Raw genomic sequence first — 21560 nt, forward strand, 5'->3', positions numbered from 1 at the left:
CCTCAAGAAGTTGGTTGAGAAAATGCCAAGAGTACATTTCTGCAAATTCTAGGCAAAGTGTGGCCACTTTGAAGATGCTAAAATATAACATAGTAATATACATATAGAGAGAGAGTCTTATTGTGTATTCTATATATACTTTATTTTCTAAAAACTTTTTTTTTTTATTCAGTTTTTAATTATTTTTATTATTATCTATGTCTTGTTGCTGTTTTGTTTTGTTTGTGCACTGGAAGCTCCTGTCACCAAAACAAATTTCCTGTGTGTGTAAGCACATTTGGCAGTAAAGCTGATTCTGATATTGTGACGCAGACCCCAAAACTTACGTGACCCATTTTAATTCTACCGAGAAGTTTTTTTTTTTCTCATTAAATCGCTATAAAAGAAAATCAAACCTCTCAAACATCTAGACAGCCCAACATTCTAACCACCACTGAGGAAACAGCTTCAACACTGTCATGTACCAAAATAAAGGGTTTTTAAACAGCGCATCATTACTCTTACTAAAATTCTGTTCAAATGATGTTAGGGGAAAAAACTGCCACGTTTGCCTTCAGATATACATATATTCTCTATAGACATGACTAATGAGCCTAATGAAAGATTAAATATTTGATAAGGAGTAGGAACAAACATTTTCACTAAAAGCACAGTCCAACCTCTACAGGGTCAGAAATGAACTACTCCATTAGGGGGCAATATTTGGAGCATTTTTTTTCCTTTGTAAGGGCAATTTTATTTAACTTTATAAAATGACTCTGTCTCATCTTTTTATGTCAAATACTTCAGTTAATTCAATTTGAATAATAAAAAACAAGAAAGCTCTCCTGACACTAATTATGAATACACACATTTGTTTTTCAGGCGTTTCATCGGGATAAATCCTGAGAGAGGCACCAAGGCTGGACGAGGCAAAGTCCTGCCAAAGCGTACGGGGAAAGTCGCCTAGAAAAAGATGACATCAGTCAACCCTCGTGTCTCCAGTCTACTAAAGAAACTAATGGACTTTGAGTGGGAATTATATAAGTCAGTGAACCCAGTCATTCACACACACACACACACTCACTCAAACTCACACAAACACTTTCTCAGACACTCACACACACTGTTTTAGTCATTCATTCAGCCACTTTCTCAGTTATTTACTGAGTGTTTGTGTCCAGAGTTCAGTGTTTGGACAGAGATTTGTTATTATATGTATTTATTATTTATCTGGCTGAAATGTAAGTTTATTTACCCAAATCAGCTTTAGGCTTTGTTTTACCAATTACCTTATAATTTTGTACAGCTGTTTTGCAAGAATGGGGTTTTGCAAATAAAGAGAGATGTTTTGAAAAGACACTTTGAAGCTGGATAATTTGTCTTAAAAGTTTAAGTCACTATTTCAAAGGCTACATTTATACACTATTAAAACATGGTATTTTTTATTGCAAGACTAAGGAATAATTTATTAAATCACAAGGTCTAGGAAAAAAGTAAACACATTGTAGTCCTTTTTGGTAGCAGTCCATTACTCAATAGCTTATACAGTAGCGTGTAGTGTATTTTTACTGTAGTTTACAGTAAAATCCTGCAAATATACCTCTTGTGAAAAAGTGCAAATAAACAGTAATTAACTGCTAATCCTTTTGTCAGTATTTTACTGTAAAGGTAGTAAAATAACAGCTTTATGCTGTATTTGCAAAAACAGTAGCAAACTGTAAATTTCAGCTACAGCAAGATACTGTTAATTTTACAGTAACTTGCTGGCAACCCTGCTGCCAGTTCTTTACTGTTTTTTTACGGAAAAATTTTTAACAGTGTAGGGTTACTTAACATATCCAGATTAACATTAATATTATTACTATGCAAATTGTAGCATTTGGTTACATTTATTCAGCAATTTCCAATACTTGATTAACTTATTACTTGATTGTTGTATAACATCCATTCCATTAGCATACTGGCCAGTATATCTTATACTGATGCGCAAGTTATAAATGGACAACTCAAAATGAAATAAGAAATGTAGAAGTCTCACAAGCCTGAAACTCAACATTAGGCTACAGAACACAGTCCAAACTGTTTATTTAATGTTGTATTTCAGATTTGTGAGACTTCAATCAGGCAGTGCAGTTACTAAGTGGTTGTTCGAATGACAATGTATAGTTAAAGATACATGAGTTTAAGTAATCAGTGGAATTTTATAAATAAATGATATCACATTTCTTGTTTAGATTTTTAATATATAGTTAGGATCAATTATTGGATAGCATTTATGCCTGTAAAAATGAGCAAACAAGCTTTTTACAAGAATCGTATTTTAATTTTTTTCTGATTTGTTATATCTGCTTGGTAGAAATCTGAAATGATCTATAAGAATTGCATTTCTTATTTCCAAAAAAATTCTTCCTCATAATTACTGAAAGAATTGTTATGAGGAATCGGAACCGTTAAGAGGAATCAGAATAGTTTAATTCCTTATGATTCCCTACTCTAATCACAAGCCCCTTTGAAAAAAAAAAAAAAACCATGAGCAAGATAGGAATTACACTATAGATAGTTATAATGCAATTTTTACTAGTTAAAATGCTAATTATTAATATTAGCAATGGAATTACTATCTAGTAAAAATGCTGATTTTTGATATCAGTATTTAGGTTTGCACCAGAAAAAAAAAAAAAAAAACGTAATTCTTAAGTTAATACTTGATATCAAGAATGGCATCAAGACTTACTGAAATACCCATTTTTGACATAAAAAATGCGAATTTCAATTAGCAAAAACAATTATTGATATCTGTAACAGCATTCTCACACGTTGAATTTCACAAAGATTTGCCATTCACAATTACAGACCATTATCTAAAATTTCTTACCAGTTGAATTTCCAGTTTCAAATATCTGCTATGTACTAGTCACCAGTAAAAATTATATTTCTTTTATATCAATAATTACTTGGTTTCTAGTACAAATGTCCATTCCTGAAATAAACAATTTACTTCTAGTAAAAAACAAAAAGCTAATTTTTGATATCTGTAATGTGATTGTAACTAGTATGAATGCCTTTTATGATATTTAAGTACTCTTCAAGTTAATGATATCTGAAATCCGTTTTAGTAATAAAATCAATTATAGCAATCTGTAATTGCTTTAAAAGGAGTGAATGACAGAATTGTGAAATTCTACTAGTGAAAATGCAGTTATGCAGTGTATTAAGAAAGTATTCAGACCCCTTCATTTTTTTTTTTTTTTTCACATTTTGTTATGCAGCCTTATGCTAAAATGCTTTATTTTTTCACATCAATCTACACTCCATACAGTGCATCCGGAAAGCATTCACAGCACTTCACTTTTTCCACATTTTGTTATGTTACAGCCTTATTCCAAAATGGTATTTACAGCCTTTGCTCAATACTTTGTTGAAGCACCTTTGGCACCAATTACAGCCTCAAGTCTTTTCGAGTATGATGCTACAAGCTTGGTACACCTATTTTTGGGCAGTTTCTCCCATTCTTCTTTGCAGGACCTCTCAAGCTCCATCAGGTTGGAAGGGGAGTGTCGGTGCACAGCCATTTTTAGATCTCCCCAGAGATGTTCAATCGGGTTAAAGTCTGAGCTCTGGCTGGGCCACTCAAGGACATTCACAGAGTTGTCCCGTAGCCACTCCTTTGTTATCTTGGCTGTGTGCTTAGGGTCGTTGTCCTGTTGGAAGATGAACCTTCATCCCAGTCTGAGGTCCAGAGTGCTCTGGAGCAGGTTTTCATCAAGGATGTCTCTGTACATTGCTGCATTCATCTTTCCCTCGATCCTGACTAGTCTCCCAGTTCCTGCCACTGAAAAACATCCCCACAGCATGATGCTGCCACCACCATGCTTCGCTGTAGGGATGGTATTGGCCAGGTGATGAGCGGTGCCTGGTTTCCTCCAGACATGACACTTGCCATTCAGGCCAAAGAGTTCAATCTTTGTTTCTCATGGTCTGAGAGTCCTTCAGGTGCCTTCTGGCAAACTCCAGGCGGGCTGTCATGTGCCTTTTACTGAGGAGTGGCTTCCGTCTGGCCACTCTACCATACAGACCTGATTGGTGGAGTGCTGCAGAGATGGTTGTTCTTCTGGAAGGTTCTCCTCTCTCCACAGAGAAACGCTGGAGCTCTGTCAGAGTGACCATCGGGTTCTTGGTCACCTCCCTGACTAAGGCCCTTCTCCCACGATCGCTCAGTTTGGCTGGGCGGCCAGCTCTAGGAAGAGTCCTGGTGGTTCCAAACTTCTTCCATTTACGGATGATGGAGGCCACTGTGCTCATTGGGACCTTCAATGCTGCAGAAATTTTTCTGTACCCTTCCCCAGATCTGTGCCTCGATACAATCCTGTCTCGGAGGTCTACAGACAATTCCTTGGACATCATGGCTTGGTTTGTGCTCTGACATGCACTGTTAACTGTGGGACCTTATATAGACAGGTGTGTGCCTTTCCAAATCATGTCCAATCAACTGAATTTACCACAGGTGGACTCCAATCAAGTTGTAGAAACATCTCAAGGATGATCAGTGGAAACAAGATGCACCTGAGCTCAGTTTTGAATGTCATGGCAAAGGCTGTGAATACTTATGTACATGTGATTTTTTCATTTTTTTATTTTTAATAAATTTGCAAAGATTTCAAACAAACTTCTTTCACGTTGTCATTATGGGGTATTGTTTGTAGAATTTTGAGGAAAATAATGAATTTAATCCATTTTGGAATAAGGCTGTAACATAACAAAATGTGGAAAAAGTGAAGCGCTGTGAATACTTTCTGGATGCACTGTATCCCATCATAACAAAGCAAAAACCAGATTTTTGATAACTTTGCAAATTTATTCAAAAGAAAAAAAAACTGAAATATCATGCTTGCATAAGTATTCAGACCCTTAACTCAGTACTCAGATGAAGCACTTTTGGCAGCGATTACAGCCTCAAGTCTTTTTGGGTATGATACGACAAGCTTTGCACACCTGGATTTAGGGACTTTATGCCATTTTTCTCTACAGATCCTCTCAAGCTCTGTCAGGTTGTATGGGGACCGTCAGTGGACAGCCATTTTCAGGTCTCTCCAGAGATGTTTGATTGGGTTCAAGTCCGGGCTCTGGCTGGACCACTCAAGGACAATCACAGAATTGTCCCTAAGCCACTCTTGCGTTGTCTTGGCTGCGTACTTAGGGTCATTGTCCTGTTGGAAGGTGAATCTTTGGCCCAGCCTGAGGTCCTGAGCATTCTGGACCAGGTTTTCATTATGGATATCTCGGTATTTTAGGGCGTTCAGCCTTCCTTCAACCCTGACCAGTCCCCCAGTCCCTGCCGCTGAAAAACACCCCAACAGCATGATTTTACCACTACCATGCTTCACAGTTGGGATGGTATTGTGCAGGTGATGAGCGGTGCCTGGTTTCCTCCAGACATGATGCTTGGAATTGAGGCCAAGCAGTTCAATCTCTGTTTCATGAAGACCAGAAAATCTTGTTTCTCACAGTCTGAGAGTCCTTTAGGTGCATTTTTGTGTGTCTTGCACTGAGGAGAGGCTTCCGTCTGGCCACTCTTCCATAAAGCCCAGATCGGTGGAATGTTGCAGTGATGGTTGTCTTCCTGCAAGCTTCTCCCATCTCTACACATGATCTCTGGAGCTCAACCAGAGTGACCATCGTGTTCTTTGTCACCTCTCTTACCAAGGTCCTTCTCCCCCGATTGCTCAGTTTGGCTGGGAGGCCAGCTCTAGGAAGAGTCCTGGTTGTTCCAAACTTCTTCCATTTAAGAATTATGGAGGCTACTGTGCTTTTGGGAACCTTCAATGCAGCAGAAATGTTTTTTTAACCTTCCATAGATCTGTGTGTCGAAACAATCCTGTCTCTGAGCTCTGCAGGCAGTTCCTTTGACCTCATGTCTTGGTTTTTGCTCTGATATGCATTTTCAGCTGTGAGACCTTATATAGACAGGTGTGTGCCTTTCCAAATCTTGTCCAATCAATTGAATTTGCCACAAGTGGACTCCAATCAAAGTGTACAAACATCTCAAAGATGATCCAGAGAAATGGGATGCACCTGAGCTAAATTTTAAGTGTCATAGCAAAGGGTCTGAATACTTATGTCAATGTGATATTTCAGTTTTTTATTTTGAATAAATTTGCAAAGTTATCAAAAATCTTGTTTTTGCTTTGTCATAATGGGGTATGGTGTGTAGATTGATGTGAAAAAAAAATAAAATAATTTAAAGCATTTTAGCATAAGGCTGCAACATAACAAAATGTGAAAAAAATAAGGGGTCTGAATACTTTCTGAATGCACTGTAGATATTAAAAATTATGGCTTTTACTTTAAAACATTTTTTTATTTTTTTTAAGAATGTATTTCCAAGAATAATTACGTCATTTTTGACAAAGAACTGAGGTTTTTACTAGTGCAAACCTTATTACTGATATAAAAAATCTTTTTACGTCATGCCAGCTTCTATGGCTATATTCATGGTGAGAGCCAGGTTTAGTTATTCAAGAATAGAACTAAATAAGGTGTTTAAGATTTGTGAAGAAAAATTTGTGTGAGAGTCTTGTATGTCTTTTCTGGCATTGTGTGTAAATGACCCGATCCCAGTGATTATTAAAAGGTAATACATATCTTGTCCCAACAACAAGATTTATTTAACGTAAGTTGCTGTTTAAACACTGATCCCATTCCGACTGCCATTTGTTTTTAATGTATATATTTAATGTTGGTTTCAGATCTGTGAAAGGTATAGAGCATTTTACTGGTTCTGTAGATAATGCTTCTCTGGCAGCTCTGGCTGCTTGTTCATTACCAGAGATTCCTGAGTGACCAGGTACCCAGCAGAAAATAATACTAAAATTCTTTGATTCAAGAGATGACAATTTGATTAAAATCTTCACAATTGTTGGGTGATCAGTTTTTATAGATTCCAAAGCTTCAAGACATGATTTTGAATCAGTTATTATTAAAAAAAAATTTTTTTTTGGAGCAGTCTCAATAAACTTCAGTGCCAGTAGTAGAGCATTTGCCTCTGCAGTAAAAACTGAACTTTGGTTAGGGATGCGTATACTCTGACACAGTTGATTTGTTGCAAAAGCCATCTGTGTATATAGGGATATGTTGTGGGAACACTGCTCCTACATCCAGAAATTGTTGATGATAATCATTCAGATGCATTTTTGATTTTTGGTTTCTTGTTAAATCCAGATGGATTTTGGGCTTTTTGAGATCCCATGGAGGAATTTTGAAAATGTGTCTGTTCCAAAATGTATAAATCCACTTTCAGATTCTCCAGATGGGTTTTTATACATAAGCCAAAATGACGAATGTAACTTGGTTTTCTTTCATATATTGTTGAATGCTGAATTGAAAAAACTGTTGGATAGGCTGGATTTTCTTTATTTGTTTTAAGTTTGGTTGCATATTGTAAGCCCAAATTTAGGTGTCTGATTTCCAAGGAAGGTTCATTGGCTTCCACATATAAACTTTGGATTGGTGATGTTCTGTAGGCTCCCAAAGCCAATCGTATACCTTGGTGGTATACAGTATCCAAAAGTCGTATATATGATTTCCTAGCTGATCCATAAATTATATTTCCATAGTCCAGCTTTGAGCAAATCATGGTTCTGTACAAGTTCATAAGAGCTGAACTGTCTGCTCCCCATTTGGTTTTGGATAAAACCTTTAAAACATTCATAGCTTTAAAACGTTTCTTTTTCAGTAATTTCATGAGGAATAAAAGACAGTTTGCTGTCAAAGGTGATACCAAGAAACCTGTTTAACAACTTTAATGGGGACTCCATCCATAAACAACTCTGGTTTATTGTGCAATGAACAAAGCTGACAGAAATGCATACAGATAGTTTTTGTTTGTGAGAACTTGAAACCATTCTGTGTTGACCAGGAATGTATTTTGTTTATCTTCAGTTGGATTTTTCACTCGATAGTATTCATGTACTTGCTTCTGCAGAAAATGCAGATATCATCTACATACAAACTACAATGAACATCAGAACCAATAACTCTTGCAATGCTATCTATTTTAATACTAAAAAGAGTTACTGATAGAATACTTCCTTGAGGTACTCCAAGTTCTTGTTTATGTAGGTTAGACAAGGTGTTTGCTATTTTTACTCTAAAAGAGTCTGTTTGATAAAAATCTTTCAATGTAGATTGGCAAACGACCTCTAAAATTCATTTGGTAGATCCTTTAAAATGCCATGTTTCCATGTCGTGTCATAGGCTCTCCAAATCAAAGACAGCTACAACATGTTCGTTCCTAATAAAAGCACCACGAATATAACTTTCAAGACAAATAAGATGATCTGTAGTGCTTCGACCTTTCCTGAAACCACACTAAGCATTACTTATGTGATGTTTAGATTCCAGTATCAAGACCAGGCAATCACTGACCATCCTCTCCATTGTTTTGCATAAACAACTGGTTAAAGCTATAGGACGATAATTTATGGGATCATTATGGTCTTTTCCTGGCTTTGGAATAGGTATTATTTCTGCTTCATGCCGATATCCAGATGGAGTTAAAAATTCTAAGAAGCATTTCCAGAAAAAGGTGGGGTAGATTCTTTAAAAATTAGTAGTGAATTTTATCTGGTCCAATAGCTGTGTCATGGGATTTTTTAATGGCACGATGTAGTTCTTCCACAGAAAAAGGTTGGTTGTATGGCTCTGTATTACTAGAGCCAAAGTTAATCTTTTATTTTTCTAGTTGAGCACGAAAGGTTCAAAAAGACAGTTCTCAATAGATTAACTGTTTTCGAACGTTTTTGCTAGAATGTTTGCAATTTCTTGTTTTGAAGTCAAGAGTGCATCATGGTGTTTTGATTTGAGGACCACTGTTTTTTTTCCCTTCATTTTCCACATCAAGTTCTATATTTTGTTTGATGGAGTACCTCTCCAGCTTTCCTTTTTTTACTTCCTTTACTATTCTTCTTGCTCGTGCTCTAATCATCTTGAGTTTGACAAGATTTTCAGTTGATGGATGTCTAAAGAATGAGACTGTGCTACAGTGTCAATACCAAACGAGCTCAAAGCACCTCCTGTGAGGAGAGGAAGAGCAGCATCTTACAAGAATATGAATGGATATATCCAGTTCTATCTGGCACCTCTGTGAAAACAACTCGTCATGGTACAACCTCACATATAGGGAAAACTATAAAAAGTCCTACAAAGTTAGTTCAGGTTTCTGAAATGAATTATTAGCGAAGCAATTTCAGCTAAAATTGAACAAATTAAAGAATGTTTTGTAGTCCTTGTGGATATAGTCTGTGTTCTAAACATTTAGTGTAAGAAGTTCACTGGTCACTTGGTGAGTGAGAAGCCAACTTAAGCAATGTTCGAAGAGTTTGTGTCTGAAGAACACTTACCCACTCCAACAGCCCCAAACTGTGGCAAGAGCAGTGGGCTGGTGTTGAACTGGCTGTAGGGGGCAACTGGTGGGCAGCTGAAGAGCCCATAGGAGTTTCCTGACTGGAAGGCTGATGGTGGGGCAATGGAAGATCCCAAAGAAGACTGACAGATAATCATGAGATAATCATGAGATAATCATAAAGCATGGCAAAGTTATTTATGTTTAAATGACATGCTAAAACCAAATGTAAGTACTATAAGGCTCAACAAATCCATTTTTAAGATAGATTCTTGCAAGATCAGTCATTATACAGCAGCTGTTTCAAAGCATAGCGAGCTGCCTCCCTAGACGACATTTGTGGGAATAAGCATGAGGGTCATTGACAAAAAAGGTAATAACAATTTTTTTTTTTTTTTAAATCTAGTTTAAAACATGTCAAGATTAAAGAAATGTAATCTTTGAGTCAATGTTGGTTTCATAAACTTTATTTATAACGTTTTCTACCAAAAAATGTTGAGTGGTGTAACCTTGGTGTAAAAGGTATTAAAATACTTTCCTTGCACCTTGAATACACGCGAGCTCAATTTTTGTTTACAAATATAATTAATTTTCAAGTCACTAATATCAAGAAGTTTTCTTAGGGTTACTACATTTGACCTAAACAAAGGCCACGTCCACACTAATACATTTTCGTTTGAAAACGCATCTTTTTATCTATGCCGAGATGCCGTTTTTGTCAGTGAAAATTGAGCTTTTTGAAAACGCTCTCTTAAGTAGATAAATTTGAAAACATTGTCTTTACATTGTAGTGTGGACTGCAAAAATGGATATATCTAAAAACGATGATGTATTTGTTGTCATGTGACAGTCATGTTATCCATTCAGTCAAAACAATTAAGATGACGGCCCATGTTGTAGTGGCGTTATTGTGCCTGCTACCTACTTTGATAGCGTTGTTAAAGAAAACTCTTACTTTGTACAACATTCACATTGCATTCCTTAAAAGGCGACGGGAAGTTTACTTGGAGTTGGTGTCCAGCGATGGAACCAGAGGACAACTGCATTTCAGACAGTACATGCAACAGCAATTTATTGCGCAGTAATAGGATTTAAGTGTTTTCAGACATTTCAGTTTGGACAAGCCACTTTTGGAAAACGCTTAAAAATGGCAGTGTGGATGGAGAGTTTCGAATGCTGACCATTTTCAAATGTATCCGGATTAATGTAGACGTAGCCAAAATGTGCCTTTTCATAATGTCAAAATACCTGATATTTTTTCAAACCTTCACACATAGCAATCAATGTCTAAAAGGTTACATTTTTGTTTGTTAATGGTTACATCACCTAATTTTAATTTGGTGGACAGAAGAAAATTTGCGTAACATTGTTGACCCATGTTCGAATGTTTGATGATGCCCAAAAATGCTGTTTAGGTTGGTGATAGCAATTGTGTTTTTTTTTTTTTTTTTTGTCTATACCTGAACAATGGCAGGGTCCTGAGGCAGGGAGCATGTTGGTTTGGGGGGTTCACACACAGTCAGATCTTTGATGTCACTTCCCCTGAATATGATGTACTCAAACGTTTCACCCCTGGGTGCGATGGGGCGGTCAGTGGGGCGGTCCTCAGTGCCAAAAGAGTGCACTACAACCAAAATTCAAAGAATAAATCATAAATAAACTTTCATGCAGCATGAACTAGTATCTGTACCTGAACAATCACTGCCAGTCTGGCTTCACATTCACATAAACATTAAAGGAATATTCTGGGATCAATTCAAGTTAAGCTCATTCACCAGAATTTGTCGAATAATGTTGATTAAAACAAAAAATTATTTCTAATTGTCCATTGTTTTAAAGTGAGACACAATGGAAGTGAATGGGGCCCTAAACATTAAAATACTCAAAGCTGTTTTAAAAGTATAGTCACAAGACTTAAACAATATGCATGTTTATTGTTTACATCAATATGCGTGGAAAACTGCACGTAGGGTTCCGGTACTTTTTAAAGAATGGAACCGGTTATGAACAAGAACCGGTTCTCAGTACCCATTCATAAGAGGGACAAATTTACTTTTTTTTTTTTTTTTTTTTTTGTGTTAACCAACATTATGGCACAAATGCTGTTGATTGAGCTTAAAGGTGCTGTAAGCAACTTTAGCAGTTCTAGAATTTCCATGAGACTGAGCCGTTGGATTAGCCACACCCCTCTTTCCAAAACCCCCCATTCCAAAGATAAAAAAATGAGCTTTGAGACTGATATCGATCAGAAATGGTTGTCTAAAACAACAGCATTAAAATAGCACCCTCAACTGACATCTGTTATGAACATGGCATAAAAATGGCTTTAAGCTTCAGTAATTTGCAGCAACTAGAACACTATGAGAACGCAAAAAATGATTGACAGGCAGAAATCATCAGAGACCACAGCCCACTGACACATTTTTGTTTGCTCTTTACAGAGTCTATTGCTGTCACAGAAACAGGTGAGAAATCTCATGACATTTTTCATTAATATCTTTCAGGGAGTAGGAAATTTTTTTGCATTACTTTCCATGAAAAAACAAAAAAAACAAAATCACTTACAGTACCTTTAACTTGTATTGAACCCAAAATATTCATTTAATAGTAGTCTATCCCTTTACAGATAAATCTCTTTGAAGTAGGCTAATACATCTCTTTGTAGTACATAGATTCAAAATAATCTCATCTGCTGTGAGTCAAAAGTAGAGGTCGACCGATAGTGGATTTTACCGATACCGATAACTAAGTTGGGCAGTACCTGCCGATAACCAATTAATCAACCGATAGTTTTTAAAATTGATACTGAATGAAAAAATAACAAAGTAAAATAGTGCTGATCTTTATTACAAAAAATAAACAGTACTGACTGAACCATGAAAATCTATTGAAGTTTTCAAATATTTATGAACTAATATTCGAATTTTAAAGTCAGCTGATTTTTAAACTGATGTTGTTTAGTTAGTCCACAAGAGGGCGCATTAAATACAAACCATTCAGCACTGTTATATTATTGCATACAACATTTCTATCCTGGCTGTTAAAAAAAAAAAAAGAGCATTTCATTTTCAACTAATGTGCATAAAATAAATAAAAAGTTTGAGTCGATCCATATTCTCAAATGTTAAGTCAAAAGTAAAATGAGGGGGGAAAACGCTTCAACGGACAGTTCACATGGTGTTACACTTGCACTGATTCCTACCACTCCAGACTCAAGCTTCATAATAACAGCGAAATACCACATTGTTTTTTATTCAGTACAGTTGTATGTAGAGTAGCAATATTCACAGATAGCAGTGGTATTTGGCTGAACTCGGTATTCAAACGGCTCGACTATGAGCCCAGGCCAGGGGCTGTTCAATCAGATGGAACACAACAGAATGGAGCCGAACGCGAGGGTCTCGAGACACACATTTCCAAGTTGAACATCTTTCCTGACAAAGCGTTTAAACAACTCATTGCTTAATCTGAGAAACGCTTATAAGAGAGCAAGATGCAACGGCCAAAGACCACCGCCTACTGTAAGGGGCTGTTCACACCGAACGCTTTTGCAACCATCCATTTGTTTTTCTATGTAAACTCGCGCTGGACAAACGTCTTTGTTTCATTTTGTTTTTGTTTATTCAGCGTCTCGTGCAGGAGCACTGTTTTTTAGATGATGTGTCTAATTAAAAAAAACTTTAAAAGCATATTGAGACACTTGCTTTCTGTTAAACTGTATTTGTTGCGCTGTGTCTAGCCTTTTTTAGCAGAAGAATGTGATCGATCTCATCGTATTACAGTGAGGATAAATTGAATTCAGATGCATTTCATATTGGTTTATACATTTCTCTCAGCTGCATGAAGATACTAATTTGCTTTCTCATGTCACTAGCTTTAAATATGCAACTTCGCTGGCTAACAAATGCATAAACGTGACCAGCCAGATATAAACTAATGCAAAGAGATGGTAATAGATGGTAACAATCGTAACCTTTAAACATTTGGGTATGACTTGCGTGTATTTTTGTCACATTGTTCTAACCGCTTGAAGTTAGCTTTAATGTTAACGTCCTCCCAGCCTTGTCGGCAAACATACTGCTGTTCTCTACTAATGCAGCATCTAGTCAACAAATTTATGACTTTATAATGAAATGACAACGTGTACTGTACACATACCTTTTCATTGTTGATGTTTTAAATCCGCATCTGAAGTGTTCCGCTCCATGAAGTGTAGTCTCACGTGTCAAAACAACCACAAGGCATCATTGAAGTCATAGTTTTTATTTCGCCTCTAGAGGCTGCTCTCATACTGTATAACAGCAGCGGACCCTTCCCAGCCACTCCAGCACCGGACGCTAGGGGGGAAAACTATCTGTGTGGATTTTTGCCAATAACGATAGTTCCAGAAATCTGTTATTGGTGCCGATCAATCGGCAAAACCGATATATCGGTCGACCTCCAGTCAAAAGCAGCAGTGAACTCAAGCTATTAGGCCTAAATTTTAGCGCTATTTACTTTTACAGTCACTCATTACTGACATTACACATTAACTGCTCAAAAGAATCCCGTGGTAACCATATTTTCTGCCAAAATACCATTTATTACTCAAGTTAGGCCTAATGTGACTACAATTAAACTGAAAACTTGGTATTAGAATTCACTCTCATCCAAACAGAAAGATACACTGTTTGAAAGTGTTTTAAAGAGTATACTCATTTATTACTTTTAAAATAGTAAAATTTACTGCAGTGCAATAAATATGTTTTTGCCAAAAATATGGTTAACATGGTAAACGTGTGTTTGATTATAGTTTCTAACTTACTGCAAATCACACTTTACATCTGATTATTGATATGGGAATGATTTAATACAACACATCACTGACACAATAACTAAATATACACATTCATAGTGTCTCATAATAAACACCTTATTAAACAATCAAAAGCTACTGAGCTGCCTACAAATACCGTATGTATGAACATTAAACTGCTGCATTTGCCATGACACGCGCATAAGATGCCCAAAACTGCAGTACGCGCCTACGCTGCTGTCTACATAGGCAGCTGACTAGAATTTGAGATACAGCCTAAGTGCTAAACAACTAATATGCTTAAATAACACAGCCTAAAGTGTATAAATAGAACAGTATATTTAAGCAGTGAACATGTGTTTGAAGTGTGTGCTGTCAGACCTTTGGCAAGCGCGACGGTGGAGTTGTCCGTGTCGATGGTGTACAAAATTCCCTCATAACGGATCTCAGCTTTACTGATCAAACTGATCTTACTGCCGATATACGGCGTACCGCCACTCATCCTCACACACTAATACACAGCGTTACACAGAGAGTTTGAGTAAAGATATGTCTGCAGCTCACAGTGTAAACAAACTAATGCTGCTCTGAGTGTTTACTAGTATAATATGGCCGCTTGCATTTACGGGACATCAAGCGGAAGTGACGCCTGCTGACGGAAGTCAAGTGCCACAAGTTTGTGCTAAAAGTCCTGATAGTAAAGTGCAAATGGAATTAAAATGTTATATAAATTAGATTTAAATCGTTAAGATGTCTTACTATGTATTGAAAATGTATATCAGGAAACCGCAGAGAACATATTATACATGTTAATTATTTTAACCAAATACTACCATCTTGTACAATGTATACTTATAACTTCTTTATGGTTTTTAAATTCATTTAACTGCACTACAGTGCATGTGTTTATTTAGATTTTATCATCAAATTATTATCCTTTGTATTCTTGTTTTATGTTCGCTCTCTTTCAACTTTGACACCAACAACTTTTTCTGGTTCACGTCTTCACTCGGTCGAGATAAGACAAAGCGAACACACAGTGCAGAGTTGGAGCAAACTAACCTACATCTGTATGATTTTTTATTATTATTATTATTATTTATTTTATTTTATTTAATTTATTATTATTATTATTATTATTTATTTTTTTTTGCATACAGACATTTTCCAAAATTGTAAAATTGTTTTTAAAAAATTGCAGTTAGCATGTTTTTCTGATATGTCAGTTACGATGATGCTTAATTTCCTGTGATGTCAGTGGTTAGAAAGAGTAATATTGTCTTGTTTTATTACATTATTAACTATAATATTATACTATTTTAACATTATTTATTGTTTACTTAAAGGTGGACTTTTGTCTTTGTGTCATCTTGGACCTACAGTGACACCTTGCGGCATAGATGCAGCATCATTCAAAATCAAAAGTTTTCAGTTCCAGATGCCATTGTAGAAATTCACTATTCACAGCCAGCCATGATTACTTTAATCCAAGAGTTAATATGTCCAATATCAAGGCGGTTACTGAGATTAAGCCAGTAGTATTTGGCTGATTAGGTGATTCTAACATGGCAGCCCCCATGAGGACACCCTCTCCATGTAGAATAAAACAGCTTTTATAAGGTTACTGATATTAAATTTAGTTAAAGATTACTCAATTCAGTTTGATGGAAATTTGTTATATAACTGAAATGCATACATTTTAAAAATATATACTTTTGAAAATGGGAATGCGGACAATTCTCACTCTGTATATTAGAACTGCTCTGCAAATACAGTTGGTTTATGTAAATCTGCCTGTTGTAGAACAATCCTTTATCCTTCTAATTTGAGTGCTTTTATTCCATTACAGTGCTTCCAGATTTTTTACTGCCATGATTAATTGTGAACTGTAGCTTTAAGATCTGCTCTAGTTGATTCACAGTAAATGTAGTCGATCTGCATTCCATCAGTTATACAACCAACAGGAAAGTGACTGCAAAATAATAATCACATACAGTTGAAAAACAAAGAAATGCTAGCCTACATCTTGCTAAAATATTTTTATTTTGGTTCGTTGCCAGCTTCACCAGACATTCATCCTCTTCATAGGGGTTAACATTTCTGCAAGAAGACTTGAACACATATGAAAAGCAAAAGCGAAACATCATCCATACAATTAAGAAAAGGGCAATTAACACACTGAAGGCATACAATAGATGTCTCCCTAAACCAAATATTACTGTTTCTGAAGCTTCCACAAACTCCTCCCAAGCCTCTTCATCAAATTCCTTAATAGATTCTGAAATGTCAGTGAAAACACTACCAAGAGTAAAGGCAAACATCAAGGCTATGGCTAAAGCAGTGGGTCCTTCAGGGTCAGATAAAAAGGGTTTACCATCCGATCAAAGCCAGGCGGGATTTAGATATTCATATCCTGCAAATGCATCATTAGTTTTGATCTGTTTGAGAAAAGAGTCAATGTTAGTTTCTTGTGCGAGGTTAGATTTTAGTTTAGGATAATACTCAGTTTTGTTCTGTAATTCAGCTACACAGGAGTCAATCTCTGCACAGTTCGCATGAGAACAACTGTCTTCTGATTTCCAATCAGGACCTAAAGCATGAACTATTTTGAATTTGGAACATTACCCAGTTTTGGGTTTGGATTGAAGATCCCTTAATTATTGTATAGAAGGAATTGGTCTTAGAAATGTTTTAAAAAATTCTTGATCAAACCACTCAACTCCTAGAGCTACATCTGAAACCTGAGGCCAGATGAAAACTTGGAAAGGCTTGTAATCTTTCCCAAATTTGTAACCTTTTGTGTAAATGACACAGTCACAAGTGATCTGATAATCCTACTGGAGATAATTTCCTTAATCAAGTGGAACATATTCAAATGCATCCAAACAGTTGTATTATAAACAATGGGTGTGGGGTTCTGACATTTTCTTTCTAAATGATCATGGAGTTGTTCCATTCTAACTGATTTGTTAGCAAACATCACTGCCTTGTTATATTGTATGTATACATCAGTAAAACTAGCCCAATTATAATCTAGTTTAACAAAAGATACAGTATATTACACATGTCTGTTGGAGCTCTCATAACTTCAGTACCGGTAATCTTTTCAGCAATCTTTTCACACTCATCCTTTTGACCTGGAGGATGTATAGTCATCTTCCACGGATCATCAGTTTTAGTGTATCTAGGCCAGTGTAGTGAAAGAACATTCACAAGAGGTAATTTGTTATTACTTCCATTCATATCAAAACCATCTTTTTAAGTCTTATCAATTCTACCCAATCGATCACAGATCGCCCCATAGGTTCTATTTACATCCCATCTGACAACATGAACTTTAACTGGCTTAAATACATTCCACCTCATCAGAAATTTGTCTGTCACAATATTTAGAAGAAGGAATGTCCCAGGCAAAGATTTTCTTGTCAATATAGCTACAAATCACTGTCTTCACTACCATGTTGGACTCTATTTTGTCTCGAGCACCTGGCACATGGTAAGACATAATGTGTCTGGGATCAGGTGCTTTAGGTTTAGAGTGAATCTAATTAACCAGCCTCCTTTTATTTCGTATTGTCTATCATTATCTGTGACAGCTCGTTTCAGTCTGTTCTTATTATCTTTTACAGGCTTCTGATTGATTACATAATGGCCTATACAGTTAAACGTAACATTACATGCACTGGAATTTTCTTGTGCTAGGGTTTTTGGAATCCAACTGTGAGTAGTGAAATTAGCATCAAAGACATTCAAGTCTCCCCAGTTTACCCACCAGCCTTTCTGTAATATGAGGGTACTTTCTGGATAATTTGGGGAGTGACCAAGCCAATAAGTCATTATTGCTTCATTGCCCAATCGGAAACATTTACATTTGCCACTTGAATCAACAATTGTGTGATAAGCTGCCAGATTTAATGTTTGAACCTCAAGAGAATTTGGACATGGGTATTTAACCCATGATGGATGGCAGTCTTGAACTTCACAGTTCCAATTGGTAGTAAAGGAATGATATCGAACTGTCCAGAGAGAAATTTGAATCCACATTAGAAATGGCAAGGCAATAATGATTACCAGTAGTAATGAGCGGGAGGACCAATCGGATAAAAGCCCTCCTCATTCTCAGTCTTCTGTTTCTCCGGACTGCCTCCTGTAGTATTAGTAGCTTCAATACATCATCTGGCCCAGCCATCTGCAATGAAAAGAAACTGGTTCCAGAATGAGGTTAGTTACACAAAAGGCAAGAAACAATGTGAGTGTTACTCATGGGGGAAAATAAGGAAATAGGGTTTAGGTGTGATCTCCCCCAATAGGTTCCACCTGTGACCAATGCCTCCATACTGACCCTAAAGCTCCCCTATCCAGTAAGACAGATGTGTTTGTTGTCAACAATACCATATAAGGTCTGTCGAATTTATGACCAAGAGGAGAAACAATTTCTTGCTGCATCATATCTTTATCTCCAACTTCAGGGATGTTTGATGTTTGTTTTGAATCTTTTTCGTCCTGACTAATAATGACACTTACTTGAGTATCTTTCAAACTTTGATCCAAAACCTTCAAATAATTTTGAAGAGCATCATTCATAGGGCCTGTAGGACCCTCATGTTGCAAAGGAGCATCCCAAAGAAGATGCATGTATCTGCCTATCATGATCTAAAAAGGGCTAAGCTGAATTGTTTTGTTTGGGCTAGCCCTCATGCTAAAGAGAATCACTGGCAAGCCTCAGAGCCATCCCTTCCCCCACTCCAGCACTCTCTTTCTCAGAGCAGTTTTCAGAGTACGATTTGCACGGTCCACAGAACCACTAGACTGCCATCTAATTTGTGGAAATGCTGTCTGACTCCCATAAATTTCATGGCATTTTTCATTACTTTACCAGTAAAATTAGTTCCCTGATCTGAATCAATCTGCAAAGGCTGTTCCCATCTAGGGAATACCTCATTAAGCATTGTTTTGGCTGTGGCATTTGCCGTACCGTTTCTCAGTGGAAAAGCCTCCTCCCATCTTGAAAACAAATCAACAATCATTAATATGTATGTACAACCCCCACTCGGAGGTAAAGGACCAATGAAATCAATTTGTAAATGTGTCCACGGGCCTTGTGGCCTGGGAGCATGCCCCAAAGGAATTTTGAGTTTTGATGGGGAATTAACATTCAAGCATACTAGACATCAATGCAAGCGGATCTCATTTTTGGCCACCATCATTTTTTTGAAATCATGCAATACAGTTTTTCAGGACCTGCATGAACCAAACTGTGATACAAAGACATGAGTTCAACACGAACAGAAGTGCACCCAATTTAGTCCATTTCTCCTGCTAATCCCCATCATCAATAGCATAAAGTAAAAAATGTCTTTATTATTTACACCACCATCGTCCTCATCCACAAGAGAAAGAGAAAGAACCTCAACTCTGTCTGTGTGCTTTCTCAAAAGAGCAGCTTCTCGTGCAGCCAGATCAGCTGCGTTGTTTCCCTTAGATTCAAAGGATTTGTCCTTGGAGTGTCCTGTAACTTTGATGACAGCCCCCTCTGTTAGAGAGCAAGAATCCGTTAGCTCAACAACCTGTTTCTGGTGAGAAATAGGAAATCCAGCTGTAGTTAAGAGATCCACAGTTGACAGTTTCGCAGCGTTCATTAATGACAGCCCAGCCTGTATAACAAACTCCATTTTCATGAAAGCTGGAACCATCTACAAAGAGATTTATAGCATCCGTTAAGGGTTCTGTGCTCAAAGGACTTACAGAGTCATGTTGGAATGCATGTACAGTTATGAGTCATTCCTTTGTCAGGTAAAAGTGAAGCAGGGTTAATTGCATTTCCAGAGTCAATTGAAATGCCAACATTTTTGCTCAATAAAGTAGTTTCCCATTTAATAATTCCCACACGTCTCTGATTTTAAATGAAGCCCAGGAGAGTGTTAGCGAGCAACTTCAAAATTTGGTGCCTGGTATGTACAATGACTCTCTGGTGACTTACCACTTCCTCAGTCACTCTCAGAGCCCACTCTGCACAGTCACAAATCAACTGGCAAGGATGTTGTCCTGCCATAGCAGGAGGGACAGGGGTATAGTAATAGCCGACAATTCCATATGATGTTCTCCCAAGAAGTCACTGTCCCAGTGCAGCTGTGTAAGAATTATTACCCACCTAAATCCACAAATGAAAAGGTTTGTTGACATCAGCATGTCTCAAGGCAGGCGTAGAAGCAAGTGTCTCTTTAATGCTCACAAACACTTCTGTCCAGTCAATCAGTTCAGACCCTGGCTTACCTCCCTTTAGGGCCTCAGTGAGGGGTTTAGAAAGTTCGGTGTATTTTCAGATATACTGGCGACAGTAATTCAAAAGTCCCATTACTTGTCTTAGACAGTAACAATTTGTGGTTTTGGCCATTGAACTATTGCTTTGACCTTTTCAGTTGTTATTCGTAGGCCATGAATGCCAACCAACTATCCTAAATATGTGACCTCTGGTAATGCCAACTGAGCTTTTTTTCAAATTCACTTTGAAACCCCCATTTTGGAGAGCCTTCAAAAGATTCTGAACAGCAGATATGTGCTTAAACTTTGTAGGACTGGCAATGAGGATATCGTCTACATACTGCAAAACAATGGATCCATCATCCTCCAGTGATTTACAAATAGGGTCAATAAAGGTAGCGAGAGTCTGATGAAACAATGTAGGAGAATTACAAAACCCCTGTGGTACTGGTAACCCCATGTACATTGTTGACCACCACAGGTAAAAGCAAACTTAGGCTGATCCTCCAAAGCTAGTGGGTTAATGTCCAGAAAAATCCATTAGAAATATCCAAAGCAGTGAAATAGGAGTGTTGAGATCCCATCTCATTGAGAATTGTTGCAGGGTTGGCCACTAGAGGGTGCACTTTAGTTGAAACTGCATTGAGTACAGTATAGTCAATAGTCAAACACCAACTCCCATCAGGCTTACTGACAGGCCACACAGGAGAATTAGTAGGGGGTTTGCAAGGAACAATGATACCACGCTTGTGTAGTTCATTTACAGCTACCTCTGCTCCTTTACAAGCTTCATTTTTGAGTGGATATTGGCATTTGGCTTCATGCATAGGACCTGGGATGCTGATTGGTGACATTTTAGCAAGACCACAATCAAATTTATCTTTAGCCCAAACATCAGGGAATTCTTTTTGTTTTTTTGTTTTTTTTAGATTAACATTTTTTATTGATTCTTATATTAACACATAATACTAACACATAAAAGCAAGAACAAATACAAACAGAATCAATACTTAACCCCCTTTATTACTACCCCCCCTCCTAGTCCCCAACCCCACCCATAAGAACACCACAGTGGTCCCACCTAATTATAGACACAAAAACAAATATTAAAAAAATAAAATA

General features: G+C 37.0%; 2 protein-coding genes across 2 annotated transcripts in view; both read right to left on the bottom strand.

Annotated features, from left to right (window-relative positions):
- The window catches only part of LOC127436303 (protein LSM14 homolog A-like), a 54375-nt gene extending 39572 nt beyond the window's left edge, over window positions 1–14803 (bottom strand). Inside the window, exons 1-3 of the mRNA XM_051690376.1 lie at window positions 14559–14803; window positions 10843–11006; window positions 9381–9525 (exon numbers count right to left, since the gene is read on the bottom strand). Coding sequence (XP_051546336.1) covers window positions 9381–9525; window positions 10843–11006; window positions 14559–14679 — 430 coding nt within the window. The 5' untranslated portion in view covers window positions 14680–14803. The remainder of the gene's footprint in view (window positions 1–9380; window positions 9526–10842; window positions 11007–14558) is intronic.
- Window positions 1–21560, bottom strand: part of LOC127436275 (kinesin-like protein KIF21A) — a 292925-nt gene that overhangs the window by 1665 nt on the left and 269700 nt on the right. The window lies entirely within an intron of this gene.

Source organism: Myxocyprinus asiaticus, chromosome 46, assembly GCF_019703515.2.
Source record: "Myxocyprinus asiaticus isolate MX2 ecotype Aquarium Trade chromosome 46, UBuf_Myxa_2, whole genome shotgun sequence".
Lineage (NCBI taxonomy): Eukaryota > Metazoa > Chordata > Actinopteri > Cypriniformes > Catostomidae > Myxocyprinus > Myxocyprinus asiaticus.